At 51.6% G+C, this 19,799-nt stretch overlaps 1 protein-coding gene across 9 annotated transcripts in view; it reads right to left on the reverse strand.

The window, feature by feature from the left end:
• MAPKAP1 (MAPK associated protein 1) overlaps positions 1-19,799 on the reverse strand; it is a 211,318-nt gene that overhangs the window by 24,378 nt on the left and 167,141 nt on the right. For all 9 annotated transcript variants that reach the window (XM_036022232.1, XM_036022231.1, XM_036022230.1 and 6 more), the window contains one exon: positions 14,503-14,643. In XM_036022232.1, coding sequence (XP_035878125.1) covers positions 14,503-14,643 — 141 coding nt within the window. The remainder of the gene's footprint in view (positions 1-14,502; positions 14,644-19,799) is intronic.

Here is a 19,799-nt window from a genome sequence, read left to right on the forward strand (position 1 = left end):
GGGACGCCGGGCTGACTACGCGGAGGAGGCGAGGCAGTTCGGTTACTTAACCCTGGTCCTTACTCAGTGGTCTTCGGAAAAGAAGAACAATTGGTATTTTTTTTATTAATCGAATGCTGGAATTTGTCATTAGACATATTTCAGGAGCACCATATTTCAATTAGGCATGATGTCATAAGTCCAATGGACTCTGGAAATTCAGGGCTAGACGATTTCAGGAGGGCGAGAATGTATCAGGAGACCAGTTTTATTACATTTCACTTAAAATAGATTACGACCACCCAGTTACACTCTCCCCTCCAATTTGGTCATTAATTGATAAAGGTCTGGGCATTTCTACAGTTCCCTGAAAGAGGAAAATTACTTACGCCATGGTTGTTGGGAGCAAGTGGGGTTTTTTTTTTTGGTCCCCTCTCTTTCTGCTTCTTATTTTGACATTTATAAAAGTCAGAAAGAGCAGAGCAAAATAAATGTGCATATCTCTTATGTGGAATAGATCCTGCCCACATTTCTTTCTCAGCGAGAGAGGGGGGAAAAAAATCATCACCAGAGAGACACGGTTTTAAAATTTTGTTCTACGGCCCTGCGACTCCTGAAGCCGTAGTCAGTCAATATTGTTAATGTACCTTGTTAATTTGATAGGATTTGTCAGGTAACTCCACTGGAAAATTATATAAAACTGTTCCAGATGAAAAGATGATAGTGACATGAATTAAAGTGATAGAACAACAGTGGAATATAAACCAGAAATGACACCCAAAGTGGCTGTTGATTTATTGCTGTACTGAGTTTGGTTCTGGGCTCCCATGTATATTAGTGCTACAAATCTGGGTCCATTTAGCAGAGGGATGCTCATACATACATCACCAGCTCCTGCTCCAAGCCAAGGTCACTCCCCGTTGCATCAATCTTTTCAACAGAGCCTACTCCACAAAGCGGGACTTTCGTAGCCATCTCAGATGTAACAGACTCTCGTCCTCTTTCATCTTTCTTTTATCATGTAAAGTACACTTTAACTTCTATTATTTTTATCTGCAAATTGTTACTGTATAGTTCATCAATTACAGGCTGTATCTCCACATCAATTGCCTGAGCTCCGCACCACCAAAGGTACACTTTCCCAATGACGCCCTTTCCCGGGGTGACGGTGCAGGCACTGCGCGCTGAGGAGAACCCCGAGTCTGGGGTGTGGGGGCGAAGACGGGGGAGATGGATGCACTGGGTTCGAGATGGGCGGGCAGGTGGAACGCCATTTAAACGACTGGTGTGTTCCAAAAAAGTTGCGCGTAAATCAGATTTTTTTCTGAATCAAATCACATTCCCCACTGACTTCTGGTTCCAGAGATACTTTATCTTCATTTTGGATTGATCTGTAATTGGCAGGGGCCCTCAACACTTTAGTTTTAAGTTTCTCTGCCCTGCAGGCTTTCAGTCAAATAGTTAATGATCTGTACAACACTTGCCTGCCTAGAGGAGTCACTGTTTAAAGGAGCCTGTAGGGGAGTCTGTCCTGATGGGAAAACTGCTTTTGTAGATTAAACAGTCTCATCCTACTTGAGATGCGTGTAAGTCTCAGCTTCTTGAAGCAGGGCACGTGGCCCGCCAGGACCCTACTTGCTCTTCCTGGAGAAGTGGCGGCCCCCCGCCTCTGGTCCAGGGGGCTGGCGGAGCAGTCCACAGCAGGAGCCCAGGTTCCGGGGCACACCCAGACCCCGCTGCTACCGAGAGTCCACAGAATCCAGCCTGGAAACAAACAGAGCCCTCTTCTGCCCCGGGCCTGGGAGTCTGAGGCGTCCTTCTGGCTGGGAGGAGGAGGCAGCCTGGTGGAGAGGGGACCAGTCGGGAGGCTGGCACCACACTCGAGGCCAGGCCAGGGCAAAGAGAAGTGAACGGTAACTGGCACCAACTACGTGCCAGCATGGTTAGAGATCCTTTGTGTGCATCGGTTCAAGTCTCACAGGCGTACCAAGTTGGTCACTATGTTTATCCCTATCTTACAGATGAGGAAATGGAAGGAAACACAGGGAGGTCAAGGGACTTGCCCAAGATCACACAGCTAAAAAGTGGCAAAGCTGGAATCTGAGAAAGCGAGGCAGTCTGGTTCCAGAGTGCGGCCTCCCGGCCACCACGCTCCTCTGCCAGAGCTGTGCTGGGGTTTTCCGTAACTTGCCCCAGGAGAGGTGAGGTGCTTGTCGAAGGCTGGAGAGCTTTTAAGTGGAAGAGCCATTCCCACGCCCACAGCTCTCCGGTCCCCAAACACGGTGCTGGGCTCCGCTCTGCTCCGCTCTGCTCCGCTCAGACTCCGTCCGCTGATCGGAGAGGACCTGGCGAGGAACCTGCCCGCCCCGCCCTCAGCCTCCTCTCTGTCTTCAACACGGAACAGACGTGCAAGTGTGACAATACAGGCACACTTGTTTGTGTTCACACATGGGAAACTGGAGCATGAAATCCTATCACCATCATCATCATCATCCTCATCATCTCTGGACCACTGAGCACGGTTTCAATCTCCCCGGCTAAAGTTCTCGTGGGAAGCCCCGAGAGCAAGGCAGAGGCACTGCTGACGCGTCCCGCAGTGGCACAGCGCTGCTCCTCCCACTGCTGACCGTGTCACCGGGCGCCATTCGTCAGGAATTCAAGTCATCAGCACACGTTTCAGAGACAAGGGAAGCTGGCTTTTGTTAAGTTTACTTTTCTCCAACTTAAACGGCCAAACAACTGAGGACTCGTTAATCCAGCCATGAGGGAACACAGCAGGACCATGAAGAATTACGTGTGAGGAAGGCTTTGACTTGGAAAAATTCTTACGTTTCGTGAAAAGGACAAAAAAACATCTGTAGAAAAGAGACGAGAGGAACACACTCCGAACTGGTCGGTGGTCAGCTGTGGCTGGAGGGACCGTGTCCTCCCCTTTTCTGTATTTTTCCAAAATAAACACTTCACCCCAAATAAATCCAAGTCTTTTTAAAAGTTGACTTTTTTTTCCCTTTTCAGTTTCTATTTCAGAATCTAGCATGGCTGAGTTCTGTAATGGATAACCGCGAAAAGGCATCGTAACTGAACGTCGCGTCCGTCTAGTAGTGCCCAAGCGACCAGGAGCCTGGGCTGCTGGGAAGGGCTCTGGGGTGGCCCCGGGCCCCTGCCCCAACCCCCTGCCAATGCCCCTTGCACGGTGGCACCCAGCGGCTGCGCGTCCGGAGAAGGAGAGCATGGGGGCTGGCCTAAGATCCTGGGAAACGGGGGAGGCCACTGGTCTCCTTCTGCAGGTCTCCCGCGACCCCTCCTCACCCACGCCCACCCGTCATGACCTTTTCATGCTCCCACTCCGACAGATCCCAGACACGGCGCCCGGCTGCGCCGCCTGTCCGAGGCAGGAAAGCCCGCCTGACCGCGGTCCCGCACCGCCGCCAGCACACCGATCCCTCCTTAACAAGGCGGCTCAAAGCAAACAAAACCGCAGCTCTAATGCACACACAGCTCCCCGGGGAAGGGTCTGTCCCGGGCTGCGGCGTTCACAAGGAGACCCTCGTCTGTTGGAACTAACCCAGCGATTTCCATACACGGAAATGAGCGCTGTGTGTGTCGTCTCCTGCTAGCACGGACCGGTCCTCCTCCGAGTGGCCCCAGGGCTGGGCCGCTGGGTGTAGAGGCTGGCTGAGAGCTTACCGCAGCCTGTCGGTGGGGGGGGGGGGGGGGCGGGAGCCCGTTCAGACCTGAGGGCAGCAGCAGGGCAGAGGGGTGAGGGGCAGGGGCTCTGGAGACCAAGAGCTCTGTGTTCAAATGTTGGCCTTCCCATCCCCTAACTACGTGACTGGCCGACCTGCCGTAAAATGGTGCTGCCTCACGGTGCCGACCTCACGGGCTTGTTGTGAGGGTTAAGTGAAATAAGACTTGGGAAGTGCATGGAAGAGCGACTAGCTCACAGCTAGTGACCTGTACTGCTACTTCTCATGACGACTGTTACCCAGAGGGAGGCACTGGGCTGCGACACAGATTCCGTGCTGAGGGCCAGACTGGCAGAGCTCAGGCAGCCACGGGAGGGCTGGGAACAAGGGACCTGCTGGCCCCAGACCGGGGGTGAGGGGAAGTCTCCCTGGGGCCTGTTCTAGACCCCAGCCTGGGAAGGACCGGGGCTCACGACGACTGTCCAGCTGGGAGACCACTGCCCTCACATCCCTGAGTCCTTACAGTAACCTCCCGTCACCAGGGCCACTGGGGATGCCTCCTTCCGGTGACCTGCAAGAGCTCGAGTCAGCAGCAGGAGGTGCGCTCCCGCACCTGGAGCTGTGCAGACCCGTGTGCTAGGGGAGCCCCTCCCACGGCGCCTCCTGGGTATGGATTCGGAGGTCCTGATTTTGCCTGCACACTCCCACGATGTTTCCGTGTTCTCCCTCGAGGAGCCCGACCTTCCTCCTCTGTAAAGTCAGGCAACGACACAACCGGCGCCTGAGGTCTCATGAAAACGGAGTGGCAAGAGCTTGTAATAAATTTAGGGAGAGTGCCTGGCATGTAATAAGGGCTCCATCAGTTATTCCGGAAACTATTACTGACGATGGACCTCAGAAAGGTGAAACAGCGCCTCTACCCAGCGTCAGTTGAGTTAGTAGGCAGCAGAGCTGGGGCTGAAGCCCCCCCCCCCCCCCCCGGACTGGTCTGGTGTGTGCCGACCCCTCTCCTGTTCCCTAGCGCCCCAGAGGGGCCTGCCTCACTCTCAGGAGGCGCAGCTTCTGTGAGACACACTTAAAACGCCCCTTGAGCAAGCTAAAACACCAGCCCGGCAGAAATTAGGGCACATGACATTCCATGCCTCAGTGTATCTCCTGAGTTATTGTCTATTTGCTCAGACCTCGAGAGCTGTGGTTCATTCATCAATTTCCTACCACCCTGAATCTAAGACCACAAAATCCCCACTGTTGTTAAATCCTGGAGTAGCTTTTTATACAACTCCACAATCTCTCGTCTTTGGGTTACCCAGAGCCCAGGAAAGCCTGGAGAAGCCCCCCTGGGAGTGCCACTGAGTGACTCTTGGCCAGAGTGGATTTCACGGAAGCCGCATGGCCGATCAATAGCATCCACGGCGCAGCCAGGGAAGCCTCTGAAACTTGTCTGAATTTACACACAGGATCAGACACACAGGCTGCCTGGGCTTAATGAGACCTCCCCGATCACCTCGCCCGGGGATTTCCTTCTCTGTACGGAGACACTGGGGCTCAGGGCAAGGACAGGACTTGTGTGATGTCACCCTCCGAGGACAGAGCTGGACACGTAACTCCTGTCCCCACACTCCCTGGCCAGGGCTTGAACGGACCGGCTCCCCTGTCTCACTGTGCAGTTTGTACAGTGGGTGTATTCACAGTGATCAAATGCATCACAGTATAAAAACCACGGCCTTGGCAATATCTACAAGCCCAAAATAGATGGCCAAGGCATACTGTGGGCCACAGATACAATGAAACCCAGCAGAGCCTGACATTCCTCCGATCAAGTGAGACACTGGGGCCCAGGGTCACCGGCTCCGTTCGAGGGGGTAAGCATCCGGAACCATTTGGGAACCCAGCTAAAAGCTGCCAATCCCAACGTGTGGTCAGTGACAAATCTAGGTGTACTGGACCAGACCAGTGTCCTTAGATGCAAACTAAGGGATGGCCTGAACACGAGTGAGGCCGTGAACATACAGCGATGCCCTGCACAGCCCTCAACATAAGGGCGGAGCTTACAGACTGAGACCTGGGACGGTTTAATTCCAGTAACACCTGTCCTCAGGTGAGGGCTAAATTCTCTCTGTAGAGAAGGCAGTTACAAAGATTTTGTGCTGGGGCAGCTAGAGCCCCAAATGAAGTATTGCCTTGGTACATAGACACCTTGGGTGAGCTTACAATGTGAGTTAGGAAGCAGTAATGCCATTGCCTAAGGTAATTTATAACGTCACTCACAGGGCGGGAAACCCAGGTCTCCCCCACGCCAGGCGCAGGCGCACTGCTGGAGCCCGAGTGCCAAGGACGAGGGAGTGGTGGGAGTGGGCAGGACCCTGACCACCTCTCAGACATCCTATTCCACTCACTCCCCGACGGTGGCCGTTCTCAGCTTCTTCCAATTCTCAGTGCTCTCTCAGCCACCCGAGGACCCTGACGTGTCGTCATCGGGAATTCTCAAGAAAGCAGACCTGGGAGCAGGCAGCTAGAGGAAAGTGCACAGCTGGGGAAAGCCCCCAGGGTTCCGACACCCGAGTGAGGGGTTCCCCCTCGCAACCCCGCCACTGCACCCATCACTGACAGGGTGAGGGGGTTTTCTGGAGGCAGTCTCGGCAGCTCCTGTCGTGTACGCACAAGTTCATTACTGCCTTTTAAGTTCTATTCTAGCTCCTGGGCCAGAAAATGTCGCCACAAGAGGGACAGAGCAGTCATTTGATACTGGAATTGCCATCCTCAAACTACTCAGCGGTCCCAGGGATTTCGGAGTGGAGCACGATGCATGTCTCAGGATCATTTCAGTGTCTTCGACTAGAGGAGGCTTAGCTCCTTAGTGTTCGAAAAGAAAATGAAACAGCAATGTGGAAGGAAGACCAGTCCACCTGTCAGAAACACACGTTTCCAGGTCACGTAGTCACACGAACTGCACACCACAGACACCCCGTCGGGAAGGAACAGGGCGCTGTTTCATTCACACGGCCGCGGAGAGCTGGGGTCGGCATCGGAGTGAGCCTGGTGGGCCATCAGGTCCAGGCCACAAGCTTCGCTCTCACCCTCGTAGTCCCGTGCTGTCCACGTGTTTAAGTCTGCATGTTGTATGAGGGGGGACTCAACGACTGCCGCCCCCCCCCCGCCAGAAGTACCTTCCAGGGGACGGGCCCCTCGTAGCGCAGGCCTTCCCTGCCCGCTGAGCGTTCTGGACCCATCTCTGGCCGTGCACCGGGGGCACTGCTGTGGGAGGCTGCGTTCGGCTTCCATGAGGTTTTCTGAAGCCTCTTTCAACTTGTTGTTTGCCCATTTCATGACGGGCGGTTTACGGGCGCACCTGCCCGCACTGCGCTGAGTGAGTGAGCAGCAGTTTGACCAAAACCTGGCACGACCCCTGTGCCCCACCCTCCCTACTCACGCTATCCTGCCCTGAGCAACTTTTTTTTTTCCGTTTCCCTGGATGAAAAAAGTACTCAAAGGGAAAAGTTTTGCCAATGTGGAAGATGTGAAACGAAAAATGACAGGGGCACTAAAAGGCATCAAAATCGGGGAGTCTTAAACACTGTTTTGAGCAGTGGGAAAAAAGTCTTGATAGGTATTGTATTGTATCAAATGGAGAATACTTTGAAGGTGACTGAAGTTTAAACAGGTAAGAATACACAATTTTTATACATTAATTCCAAGTTGATTTTGGCCCCCCTTGCATGTTGAAAATTAACACTGTGATAAAGCTTTCCTTGAGTTACAGACATCAACCAGGGGGTTAGATAGTAAATGCAACAGGAGAGGTAAACGGGGGAGACCCTAGGTGGCAAATGTGCTACCCCTCACCAGCCTGGGTCCTAGATCAGACATTTCTAATCAACCACAGAGTTTCCTTCCGCTGCCTTGGACGTGGTTCAGGTTGCTGCCTCAGCACAGCGCTCTGGGCAGCCCTTACAAACCGGGCTGGAGTCGGTTTCTGAGATGCAAGTTCATTGTCTTCTCTCAGATATGGGCTGTTGTACTTGGTAATTCTGATAAATAACTACTGTGATCACAAGTATTATGATCACACTTGTGGACTGTTTTATGAAGAGATTAAGGGAGGTGACCTTTTTGTAGAGGTTATTTTACAATATAGCCTTTGTCTGTGAATCCAGTACAGACTTTGTATATCCTATGCAGAACTGTTAGGCTGTACATGCAACACGACACGGATAGTATATTGTGTATTTGTACTGCGGTATGAATTCAACGTGTATTATGTTTCCCTTTGGTGACAGAGGACAGTCTACAATGACAAATGATGGGGTGAAGGAATCCAGTTAGCACAAGGGGCACAAGCATCAGAGCATTTCTCAGCCTGAGACTGTGTTCGGGAAAGCCAGGCTGACCTGCCCAGCCGGTGACAACAAGCCCTGGACAGAGAGATAAGGGGTAGGAAAGCCCTTCGCATACCCCAAGGCTGTGTTTCTCAGACCCCACAATTAAAGGGGGCCTGTGCGCCAGGAGGTCTGGGGTGAGGTCAGGGACTCGGCGATTCCGACACGGGGTCAGGACCGGAAGCACGGCTGGGGGCGCGGCATAGAGGAGAGGTACGTGATGGTGATGGCGGCGTCCTGGCCCTCTCCGCCTTGTTTTTCATAGGTTTCTGGGTGGCCCCTAGGCAGGTGCCTCACAGCTCAGCTTCTGCCAGCCAGCCAACGGAGACTCACTGACAGCACACTGCGGGCTCTCTCAATCGCGGCTGGCATTCACCATCTGACCCCTTCAGTTTCCATTTTCCCCAAACCTACGCACCCTGCTAGTCTTGGCATGTATGGGCTGCACGCATGCCTTAGGGCCTGATCCTACGGCCTGCCACATGGCACCAGGCAAAAGGGAGATCACATAATGAAAAGACCCTCAGCTTGGCCTGAGCTCCAGCAAGGGCTACATTCAAAGGGCATTTGTACTTTTAGGCCCAGCACAGAGGGATGCAGGCAAGACAATGCACCCCCAGAATGTGTTCAGGAGACGAGGAACGGGCAGGGATGGTGGCCTCGTCTGGTGAGCCTTCCAGAGCAGGGACAGCACGCCAACGACACCCATGACTGGCAGGAGCTGCTCGTGGGGCCGTGTCAGGGAGGATCCCAACGTCAGGCCCAGGCCCAGGCCCAGGGGGAAGTGCAGTGACCGATTGACGACGTGAAAGGAGGAGGGTGAGGGAGCGGCCCCCGAGCCACGCAGACCCTGAGCGCCAGACGCCAGGGTGGGGAGAAGGCTGAGGGATGTGCGAACACTTTACAACTGGCCGAACGGAGGCAACCACGTCCTTTGCGAAGGTGAGGTACTAATGACCGAGGCATCTGTGGCGTGAGGGACTCAGTCCAGCATATGAGTTGGGTTCTAGTCCCAGTTCTCCTACTGGGACTGGACACCCCACTGTGTATCTGATGGCTCAGGGCGAGAGGGAGGGAGTTATTGCCTGTTAGGTAGTACCCACATGCCAGTGAGCACTGAGTGCTTTACACACACCACGTTATTTCATTAACCTCTCAAGCCTGTCTCCTCTGTCGTGAAATGGGCGTGGCACCGTCAGTGTGCTGTGTGCGGTAGGCAAGGTCACGGGGTGAGCGCTTGCTGTATCCTGGACACTGTGTTGGAACTGAAGGCGTCAGGGCAGTGACGACTCGCACTCTGGGCGTGACGCGGCAGCCAGCCCCAGACAGCCCTGGGTTCCGGTTCCAGCCTCATTCCTTACGTGGTGTTTCCCTGTACCCCAGCTTCCTTGTGTCAAGTACGGAGATAGTATCAGTACTACTGTTACAGGGTGCAGCCAAGAGGGGGGCCCCAAATAGGCATTTGAAATGGGGTCCAGAACTTAAGGTGTCCAGGAGATTTTAAGATGTCTCCATCCCCCACCCCAGGGTGTGGGTTGGGGGAAGGGACAAATGAAGCAGGGCCATTGAGAGCTGTTTTGCATAGGAACAGCCTTGCACTAACCTCTGGGTTGGTCATTTAACATATCTATAGCCTTTGGCTGGTTGCATAGATATGTTAAGTAACTGTGATCAGCTCTAAGACAGGGGAACAGAAGTAACTTCCCCACCCAGAAGTAACTTCCCCACCTAGATGTAACTGGGGGGGCAGGTCCCCTGAGTTACAGCGCCTGTGTGGGAGCTCAGAGAGGATTGGCTCCAGGACATGGGGCCACGCCTGCCCAGACTCATGATGGCAGCCCAGTAAAGCTGGAAGGATACGAGTTCTGGCATGTGAAGCTGAGTGTGAGAGGAGTCGGAAATGGGGCTGCAGAAGAAGATTGGCTGCGGGGATTTAAAACCCAGATTTGGTGGCCATTGAGGGGAGAACCGTGCTGCTTTAGGAGGAGAGCCATGCGCAGCCCTGAAAAGGAGAACCATGCTGCTTTAGGAAGGAGAACCACGCGGACTTGACGGAGTGGAGACTCCTGCAGCATTGAGAAGAGAACCACGCGGCAGCCCTGAGGGAGAGAACCACGCGGCCTGGCAGAACCACGCGGCCTGGCAGAGTGGGGACCCCTGCAGCTTTAGAAGGGGGAACCACCACCTGGTTTTAGCAGAGATCCCGGTGACTCAGCCGAGGGTGCCGGGAACCCAGGGAGGTCTCCCAGTCAAGAGGGAGTTCTGACTGGGAAGAACCAGAGGACTGCCTGAGCCATGGACTTCTATTTCCTTTCCTGAGATATGGTACTCTGGACTGGGCAAAGGGGGAAGGAAGGAAGGACTGTGTGTTTGTGGGTGTTTTTAGGGACTTTAGGATTTTTTGATAAAGACATTAGGTCACTATTTTAAGTTAGTATAGGATTAAATAAACATTTCATTTCCTTTTCACGAATCTCTGGTATTGAGAGACGTCTTTCCTCTGGCGGCGGACATAACGGACCCGGGGCCTTCTTTCAATAATAGTGTATCATCCCAGGCCCCCCTTGTTTGTTCTGTAACACTACCTCATAACAGAGCTCTAGTTACAGGGGACAACGCATGTGAAAGAGTGATCGGCAGGGTGCTTGGCACACGGTAAGCACTCGATGAACAATAACTGCTTCTAAAAATTATAATTCTTCTTGTTACTGTTATTTTAAAAGATCAGATCTCTGCCACAGGTTTCTTTAATAGACTCCAGTAAACTTTCCAGTCATAGAAAAGTCTGGCAGAAAACTCGTTTGCCTCTGGGTCCTGCAGATCCAGGCCTGACCCTCCCATCTCCTAGCCTCAGAGACAGAGGCAGACAGCAGCACCGGAGCACCGGCCACCGCGGCCCGTCAGAAGACGCAGCCACGCCGGCACCTCGGAGCCTGGGGACGCCGACCCCAGCCGTGCACTCTCACGTACCGCGGGCTCCGAGTGGCCGGGCGGTTTCTGCGGACTCAGCAAGGCTGCCAGGTAAATGCCGCACACAGACGCTTACCGCTTAGCCGCACTTGCCACAGGGGGAGAGTGAAGCCCCCGCGCTGGCTGGCTGACACGGGATGGACGGGGGAGGGGGCCCTCCGTCAGTGTCAGGGGAGATCTGAAGCACCTGGGCACTCAGCTGAAATGAAACAATTTATTTACTGATCTCCAGACCCGGCCGCTCACTTGAAGGCTCACAAAGGGTGTGCTGACCGCTGCCCTGCGCCCTGCGGTAGGCTCCGGTTAGGAGAGGGGGCGTATCTGGGCTGCTGCGAGCAGGCTTTTGGTGGTGTTGTCCGATGAAAGGGCGTCACCATCTGCTTTGCGAGGGGGGACAGAGGGTCTTAAGTTACATGCCTGAACTCACGTACATGGGATAGGAAATGAGTGCATGTATTCACTGCACAGTGCAGTGCCCATGGGCACAGTTTATGTGATTTGTCAAAAACTTCCTTAGGACGACTTAATGAAGTTTCTGCTTACAATGCTAACAACAACTTAGACCATAACAGGAACACTCTGACATGCTTCAGAAGCTCCTCAGCGCCGTGACTGTCCACCAGAGGGCGCCCTGTGTACCAGCAGAAGCCTCCAGAGATGACCAGGACCTGGCGCCTGGTCACTTCATGGCTGAGCACCGCCGCTCTAGGGAGAGCTACCTGCACCACTGTCATCACCCGTTTCTACCTGGGAAGTCCCACTGGGGCTCCAGCAGAGTCCCTCCCTGCTCCGAGTGATGCGGTTCAAGACTCTCAAGATGGTGGACTGGGAGTGAAAGCAGTAGGCCAACTAGGCAACAGTGACAGTAACACCACCACCACCAAGCGACCACTGCGAATACAGCTTCTGTGCACTGCTGCCACACACTCTCAGGAGGTTAAAACCATCTGCATTCTGTGAATGACACACACGGAGACTGGCTGGGGACAGGACTCGTCCAAGGTGACACCACTGGGAAGCAGAAATGCTGGGGTCCCAACCCAGTCCTGCCTGCAGGGCTTGGGCTCCTCCCCCAGGTCCTTTCGTGGACCTTTTCTTCTGAATGAGCACAGAGGGCAGCATCCGGTGACTCCAAGTTCGGCTTCCTGCCTTCGGAAAGAAGCAGGGGAAGGAGCCCACAAAGCTGGTACTGCACTCAGGCATGTGCAAACTGGGTGTCTGCGTAGCATTCTTGTTTCAGTAAACCCTTCACTGAACGTACACCAACAGAAAGTGCATAAATCTTAAGAGTGTATACTTTTGACTGGCGCGAACCTCCACACTCGTGGACTCAGCGCCCGGGTGAGGAACAGAACCTGACCAGCCTCCCGGAGGCCCCCCTCCCCCGCAAGCTCCCCAGGACAACCCCATCAATCACTTCTCCACAGCAGGGTATTTTGGGGTATTTTTGAATGTTATATAAATGGAATCATACGGTATGTACTTTTACCACCCTTTTTGGATCTGGTTTCTTTTTGAGCATTTTTTAAACCACTTTAAAGACTCAGATCTTTTTTTTTTTTTTTTTTTTGGTAAGGAGGAAGAAACAGTCTAGAGTGGGGAAAGCAAGGTGGGTTCTGTGTTTTGGTTCAAAGTTACTGAGTGCTAATTCATCTGTTTAGTTTGTTAGAACCACCATTAATCTTTTTTTTTTTTATTTTAAAAAGTGTTATTGACCTTGGAGAGAAAAAGAGAGGAAGGGAGTGAGAGAGAAACATCGATTTGCCATTTCATCCATCTGTATATCCACTGGTTTATTCTTGCACGTGCCCTGACCGGGTATTGAACTCACGACCAGCACTGGGACCACACTCCAACCAACTGAGCCACCCAGCCAGGGCTGGGATCACCACCATCTCAGCAGCTGACGTTCACCGGGCACTTGCTACATGCCAGGTGCCTTTCCAAGTGTTCTGCGTGTGTTGTGACATTCCATCCCCATAATGACCCCATCTGTGAGACAGGCACTATCACCTCTATTTTACAAATGGGGAAACTGAGACTGTGAACCATTTGCCTGCGATGACACAGCTAACAAATGAGCCTGGGTTTGAACCAGGCTTCTAAGTCCTGGGTCTGTCCTCTAAGTGCTCCCCTATTTTGCTTCTCCACTAACGGTTCTCATTTACAGAAGCTTCACCAACTGCCAGGCCCTGTGCTAGCGCTTACCACGGGCCAGCTGCCTCATTCCCACGGCAACCCCAAGAGGCCGGTCCCCCTGACTTTCCCAGTTGGGCAGACTGGAGCTGAGGCTCGGAAAGATGAAGACACTTGCCCGACATGGCTGGTTCTTGATAAAGAACACAATTTAAACCAGCTGTGGTTCAGACACTCGTTTCTTAATTTCTAAGCTGTACTGGCAGCGCATTTCAAGGCCCTGTCAGTCAAGTTGGGAAGAAATTATTGAGATTATTTTTCTGGCTTTATTACAAATTAGCCAGACTAATGCCAACACCAGGAAAGATTTGACGATGAGACACGCACAAAGCATTTGTGAGAAACATAAAGTCGTGAGCCTTAGAGTTAGAATCCCAGGCGTCTCCCTTTTCGCATGAAGCACACAAGGCCCTGGAGAGGAGGGGCGGTGCGGCTGAGGTCGGCGGCAAAGCCAGGGCACACGCAGTCCAGCTCTGTGACTGAGCAAGCCGGGCTCCATCCCTGCTCCCCCGCCTCCCAGCATCCTTTGTTAGGGAGCGGGTGCAGTCACTCTGGCCAGACCTGAGTTCTGCTCCTGACGCCACCACCCACCCGCTGTGTGAGCTTGCGCGTGAGCCCTCACCTCTCCGCACCTCATTTCCCTTCCCTGTTTAATGAGGTGGGGACGGGAGAACGCCGTTTTCTAGCCGGTTAAGCAAAGCACAGAAAGCACTTAGCACAGCGCCTAATACACAGCGGACACCTCTGAGTGACAGCCATGACAACAATAATGTATTAATGCCGTGTTGACTACTATGACACTTCTTCTACTCCTGTTAGCTTGAAGTCAAAACAGAAATCGAGCATTTAGTTGGAACAAGTTAACCCCAAATATTAGCTGAAAGCCAGTTCCGAATTGTCTGGTGAGAGCCCAGATACGACTTCTGAGATCATCGGGAAGCCTCCTTCCCGGAGAACTGCACGAATGGACAGGCGATGGGCCCACTGGGTGGGAAAAGGCAAGTGTGGTGCGACCGAGCAGTTCTGAGGGCGGCACGTAAGCGGACCACGGAGGGACAAGGACGCTGGGACTTGGCAGAGGTCGGCCAGGTTGAAGAGAGTCTCGAGTCAGTTCTACTTCTCTTCTGTTCGCGAAAGAGGTACTTTGAATTTCATTGTTCAAACACTTTCCCCAAAAACACATTACCGTTAGGGATGTGGGTCACGCGGAAGTGGCATGCTGTCTGTTCCCCTGCTTCTACACTGACTGCGGGCGGACAGGGAGGGCTCAGCTGCTCACCTGCCCGCGCACTCACCTAACTGCACGTCGGTCGTGAAGCGCAGTCTGTGGATCATGCTGACTTTGAATGACTTGTAGTGGTGGCTGCTGAGCATGTCCTGTACTGTGGCTATGTCGATCTGCGAATCCTCCTCAAAAACCCCGTCTGCCCTTGAACCTGGGGAGGCAAAAGCAGTTGAACACATAAAGATCCATGAGGCTTGGCAAATGGTGTCTGCTTAAAATGCTTTGGGATACATTAAAATAATATGGGCGATTTAATTTGGAGAAGAAAAGTCTGAGCGATGACTTAATAATGCCATTCCGGTAAACAGAGAATGGTAACATATTAATCACTCAACAATTAATTCCACAGACGCTGCCTACGCTGTGGCAGGCCCTCGGCCAGGCACAGGGATCCAGAGGGGGAAAGGCTCCTGCTTGCCAGCGGCTCTCCGTCCCCACAAGAGTTGAGGCAAAAATCACAAAAGCATGAGTGGTCACACTTCTTGTTTCTTTTCCTAATATTAATTTTCCTGATCATAAAAGTAGTCCATGCTTCTTGAGGAATCCCTGTCCTTTCTGAGATTCTCAAACTGCCTATTTATCAGCTGGCCGTCCTGCACCCCACTCTCTGCTTTTGAGGCGAAGTCACGTGTCCAAGGTCATGCTAGAAAAGCAAAGCTAAACTCTCTCCCCCCCAGAGGTTGCAAAGTGGTCCTCTGAAGGTGCAGCTGCTGGTGCCACTCACCAGCGGGAGGGGACACCCAGAGACAGCTCTGCAGGGGCAGCCAGAGAGAGCTCCTTGAGATAGAGTTGGAGCAGTAAAAACCTCTAGATTTGGGTATAAGACAGGAATGTTTTGCTCCATAACTGGCAGCCTAACTACACACGTTTCCTTCCTAGTTACGGCTTACAGTGTACAGCGAGCTTTTAAGTCAAACTTGGTTTCTGATGCCTTCACACTGAATTCGTCTATCAGGACCCGAGCACTCTCCTTCCAATGCTACAGTTATTCCCAGCTCGGGCCATTCTACAACAATGCTCTCCCCTCGCAAGGACGCACGCAGCCTTGCCCTTGACGGGCGGGCCCCTCACTGAATGCCTGAGACACGGTCCCATCCTGGAGAGCTTGCACACGCTGCCTCTCTGCCCAGGTCACCCTTCTCCTCGGTCTCCTCCCTCCCGGCCTGTCCCTCCAGGCCTGCTCCCTGCTCTTCCCGAAGAGCTTATCTCAGGTGATGCTCCAGCGAAACGTGCCCTCACCTCTGCTACCCGCCACCCCCGGTCTAGTTCACCTCCTGTCACGCACCCTGCATTTCCCTTCAGAATCCTCCCCACACGGAGCGGTTCTCCGTCTCTGCCCTGAGGCTGCGAAGCTCACGCGGGCAGGCACAGCGGCTGCTTCACCCACCACTGCAGCCCAGGCCTCGCAGAGGACAAAGCAAGAGCTCAGTAAATACTCCCTGGATGAACACCAGGCGCCGTCTCCACAGGACGGCGAGGATCCGAGAGGCTGGGTGCCGTGACCAACGTCACCTCGCCAGGATTAGCAGAGCTGCGCTGGACGCCTGCAAGAGCCACTGGGTAACCCGTTTCCCTTCCTAGGGACACCTGTGATGCCGCCCTTGCGCTCACCACCTCCTCGGGGAAATGTCCCCATCGCAAACTGAGAGGCTGGCTAGAATTTACAGTTCTGAATAACCATCCACTTTCTCCAATATTTATTTTACTGAAACAGAACAGCTAAGATATATTTATTTCGATTTTAGAAATACATACATACAGACAGACACTGTGGAGAATTTGGGTGAAATATTAAAATCCTTTCATGTTTTAAGAATCATTTAAAGCCAGCTTTTCTGAAGACATGCCATTATTAGATACAACTTAGCTTAAGAATTTCTATTTTCTTTACTAATTAGTAAAGAAGTAATATTAGTAAATATTTCTAAATATTGCAGGTATTTGATTTGGAAAGAGGTAACAGCTCATTATGTTAAAATGCCAATTACTAAAAAAAAAAACCCACACTTAAGAGTTTTACATTTTATGATATTGGATTAAAACCAATTTAAAAATTACTATAACGTGACATATAATTTTTTACTGAGCAATTTCAATGCCAGCTGCTAATAAAGCATCTTAGCTGTAAATGATAATTCAGATGCTTTTAGATAAAGTGGTGCATAAATATGGCTGGAAATTGATTTAGCTTCTCACAGAAGCTACTGAAGAATGACATATTTTGTTTAATACACCAGCTAATGTAGTCCTAAAAGCTCAAACAAGTGCCAGTTTTCACTCCTAAATTTGCTGTGGGAGATTAATGAAAACTTTATATTTTGCTGAAATGTTAATAACGGGCAGACGAGATGATAGGATTTTAGTAGAGGTCTTAAAGCTATGGAATAACCAGCAAGCCTTGTCAATTTTCTCCTATTAATTGTATTCAAGACTTACACAGCTGGAGCTGGCTCCACATACTAATGCTCCTCGCACTGACCTCCTACTCTCTGGCAGTGTAAAGTCATGCCCGGCTCGAGGATTCTGGCCCCCTGATACCTGGGCACGCTCTGAGCCTTGCCCCAGTGGACAAGGGGCATGTCCTGCTTTCACGACTAGAGGGGCAACAGCACCTGGGGGCGCGGAGCGGGAAGAAACGGCCCTGCACGTGCCCCCGATACACGCTGCTCACCCCGAAGCAAGTTATCTGCTGAATGGGAACAGCTTCAGGAGCGCCGCTGCTCGCTGCTTGCTGGGGGCCTGTCTCTGCATACAGGCCAGCCAGCCTCGCCACCTGCGCCTGCTCTCCCCAGCCAGCTGGAGGAGCGCGGGAGGGCCGGGCAGGGTTCCTGGTCTTCAGGAACTTGCAGGCTTGCTGCGGAACACAAAGGAAACAGTACAAGGCAGAGAGATGCTCCTGATACACGGTGCAGGCAACAGGCTCTTCATGGGAGACGAACAGCTGAAGCAGATCGTTACGCTGAAAGCCGGTTTTGGGACCAGGCAAGTTCTACGACTTCGTATGGCCACCTTGTCTAGCTACATCCTTCTAGAAAGGAGCAAACCCACCTCATGTGAAATATGCTTGGCACTGCATCATGTGCATATTAGAATTATTACTGTACTATCAACTGCGCATTTAAAAACCCACCTCTGCTCGAGAGAAGACATTTTTATTTACTCAAAAAGTAGAGAGAACCACAATGTCTCAAAAGTAAATATATTAACAAAAACACTCCCCAACCTGTTAATTTAATTGAAATATTACCCTTTGGTATTTTTGTTAAATTAGCAATTAAAAAGGTCACAAGCAATTAAATGAAACAAAAGCCACACTGTGTTCATCTACATTAATGCTGAACTGGGCCTGTTGGTGAATGACAAGATAAATTATAATGGTGCCTTCAAAGACTTCACAATGTATTTTGTCAAAGTCGGGAGTGTTAATGTCTCTATGTGCCATGGATTACCATAATGTATTGTGTCAAAACGCTCGAGCTGCAATAACTCAAAGATGTATTGTGATAGATCAAATTCTGGGGCGGGGCCTGGAAGCGACTGGAGCACCGGATCTCAAATGGACTGACAACAGGCTCTGGAAGAATGGCGGAGCACACTGATAACGTGGAAAGGTGCGAGGGGAGCAGAAGATCCACGGGGAAGAAGCCTGGCTCTCTGGAACAAGAAATTAGGAAGGAGGAAGCGGGCGACGGCACCAATGTTCATGGCAAAACCAGGCCAGGGCAGCAGCAGGGCACAGGGAAGCAGAGATGGGGTGAAGGAGGGGGCAGGTGGAGTCCGGGGACTGGCGCACAGAAAGAAAAAGAAAGTAGGGAAGAAAGAAAAGGAGGAGGTGCTGAGCGCGCCAAGGCTGGGAAGCGGCCTTGGGGCGCAGTGACTCTGGAAGCACCCAGGCAAGGGTTCAGCGGCGTAGACTCACTCCCTAACCCTGACGCCACAGTGGAGACTGGGTCAAAACCTCACCCAAGATTCCACCGCTGGGCAGAGGCGGGGCCGGGAAAGGCCTGCTGGACGCAAGTCCGCCACGTTCCTTCCGCTGTCCTCCTCCCTTCCTCCCTTCCCCTCTTGCCACAGTCCGATGGGCAGCAGCGGGGAGAGAGTCGGTGGCTAACTGTAAACCCTACACCAGTGGTTCTGGGGTGCAGTCCAGGCCCCACTGGGGAGGGAGGTCCCCCAGAACCCTCCAGGGATCCGTAATCTCAATACTACTTTTATCATAATAGCAGTAAGACGTTATTTGCTCTTCATGCCTATTAGCTTACAAGTACCCAAAGTAATAAGTTCATTGATATGGTTTCGAGTCCACATTGTACCTAACCCTTACGAAACTATCATTCAAGTTTTGGTATAGTGATAAAAATTAATAACCACTATTGCCGGAAAAGGCTATTGAAATACTTCTCCCTTTTCCAATAATGTATCTGTATTAGGCCAAATTTTCTTCACATACTTTAACTGAAACAATGTACTGTAACAGACTGATTGCAGAAATAGATACGCAAATCCAGGTGCCTTCCATAAAGAGAGACATTACAGAAATTTGCAAAAATATAAAACAGTGCCCACTGGTTCAGGTGATTAGCCAATAATTTGCCTTCCTGATGGAAAAAAAAATAAATGCTCTTCGGGGAAAGAAAACAAAATAAAACAGTCCCACTCTCCTCATTAAATTTTTAAAAGTTATTTTTCATAAAAATTTATGTTAACATGCAATAAATTTATTATTGCTTTTTTAATGAATTCATAAATATTTAATTTTTTTTGTTTTCATTCCTAATGAGTAGATACAACATAATAAACAAATGCTCTTTAGGGGTCCTTAATAATTCCTGAGTGCAATGAGGTCCTAAGACCAAAAAGTTGAGCGCGGATGCCTCTCCTGTCCCGTGCCCCGTTCTCGCTGTCCCCGGGTGTCGTGTGGACAGTCACGATGAGTCATAACAGTGCCGTCACGGCTGCGTATGGTGCTGCACGCCTGACAACAGACACAGAGAGAAAGCCTCTGCATGCACTCGGTGAGAGTAGCAGACCTGCTGTCGGGCGATCGGGGCTAGTTTAGTATTGTTTCGTAGCATCAAAAACTGTTTTCACTGGAGCAAAGAGAAACTGAGAGAGACACTTACAGGCACACACGTGACTCTTCCAGCCACTGAGCACTGACCCTTAACTTGAAGCCCAGATGAACCTACTGTGTGCGGCTGACACGTTTTGTGTTCAGAGGTACAAACTACAAGGGACTTTGAACTTTGTTCTATGGTTGGTTCAGTGAGTCTTAGACAAAGTCGAAAAGCTCCAATCTAGTAACAG

Source organism: Phyllostomus discolor, chromosome 3 (genome assembly GCF_004126475.2).
Source record: "Phyllostomus discolor isolate MPI-MPIP mPhyDis1 chromosome 3, mPhyDis1.pri.v3, whole genome shotgun sequence".
In the NCBI taxonomy this organism is placed as follows: Eukaryota; Metazoa; Chordata; class Mammalia; order Chiroptera; family Phyllostomidae; genus Phyllostomus; species Phyllostomus discolor.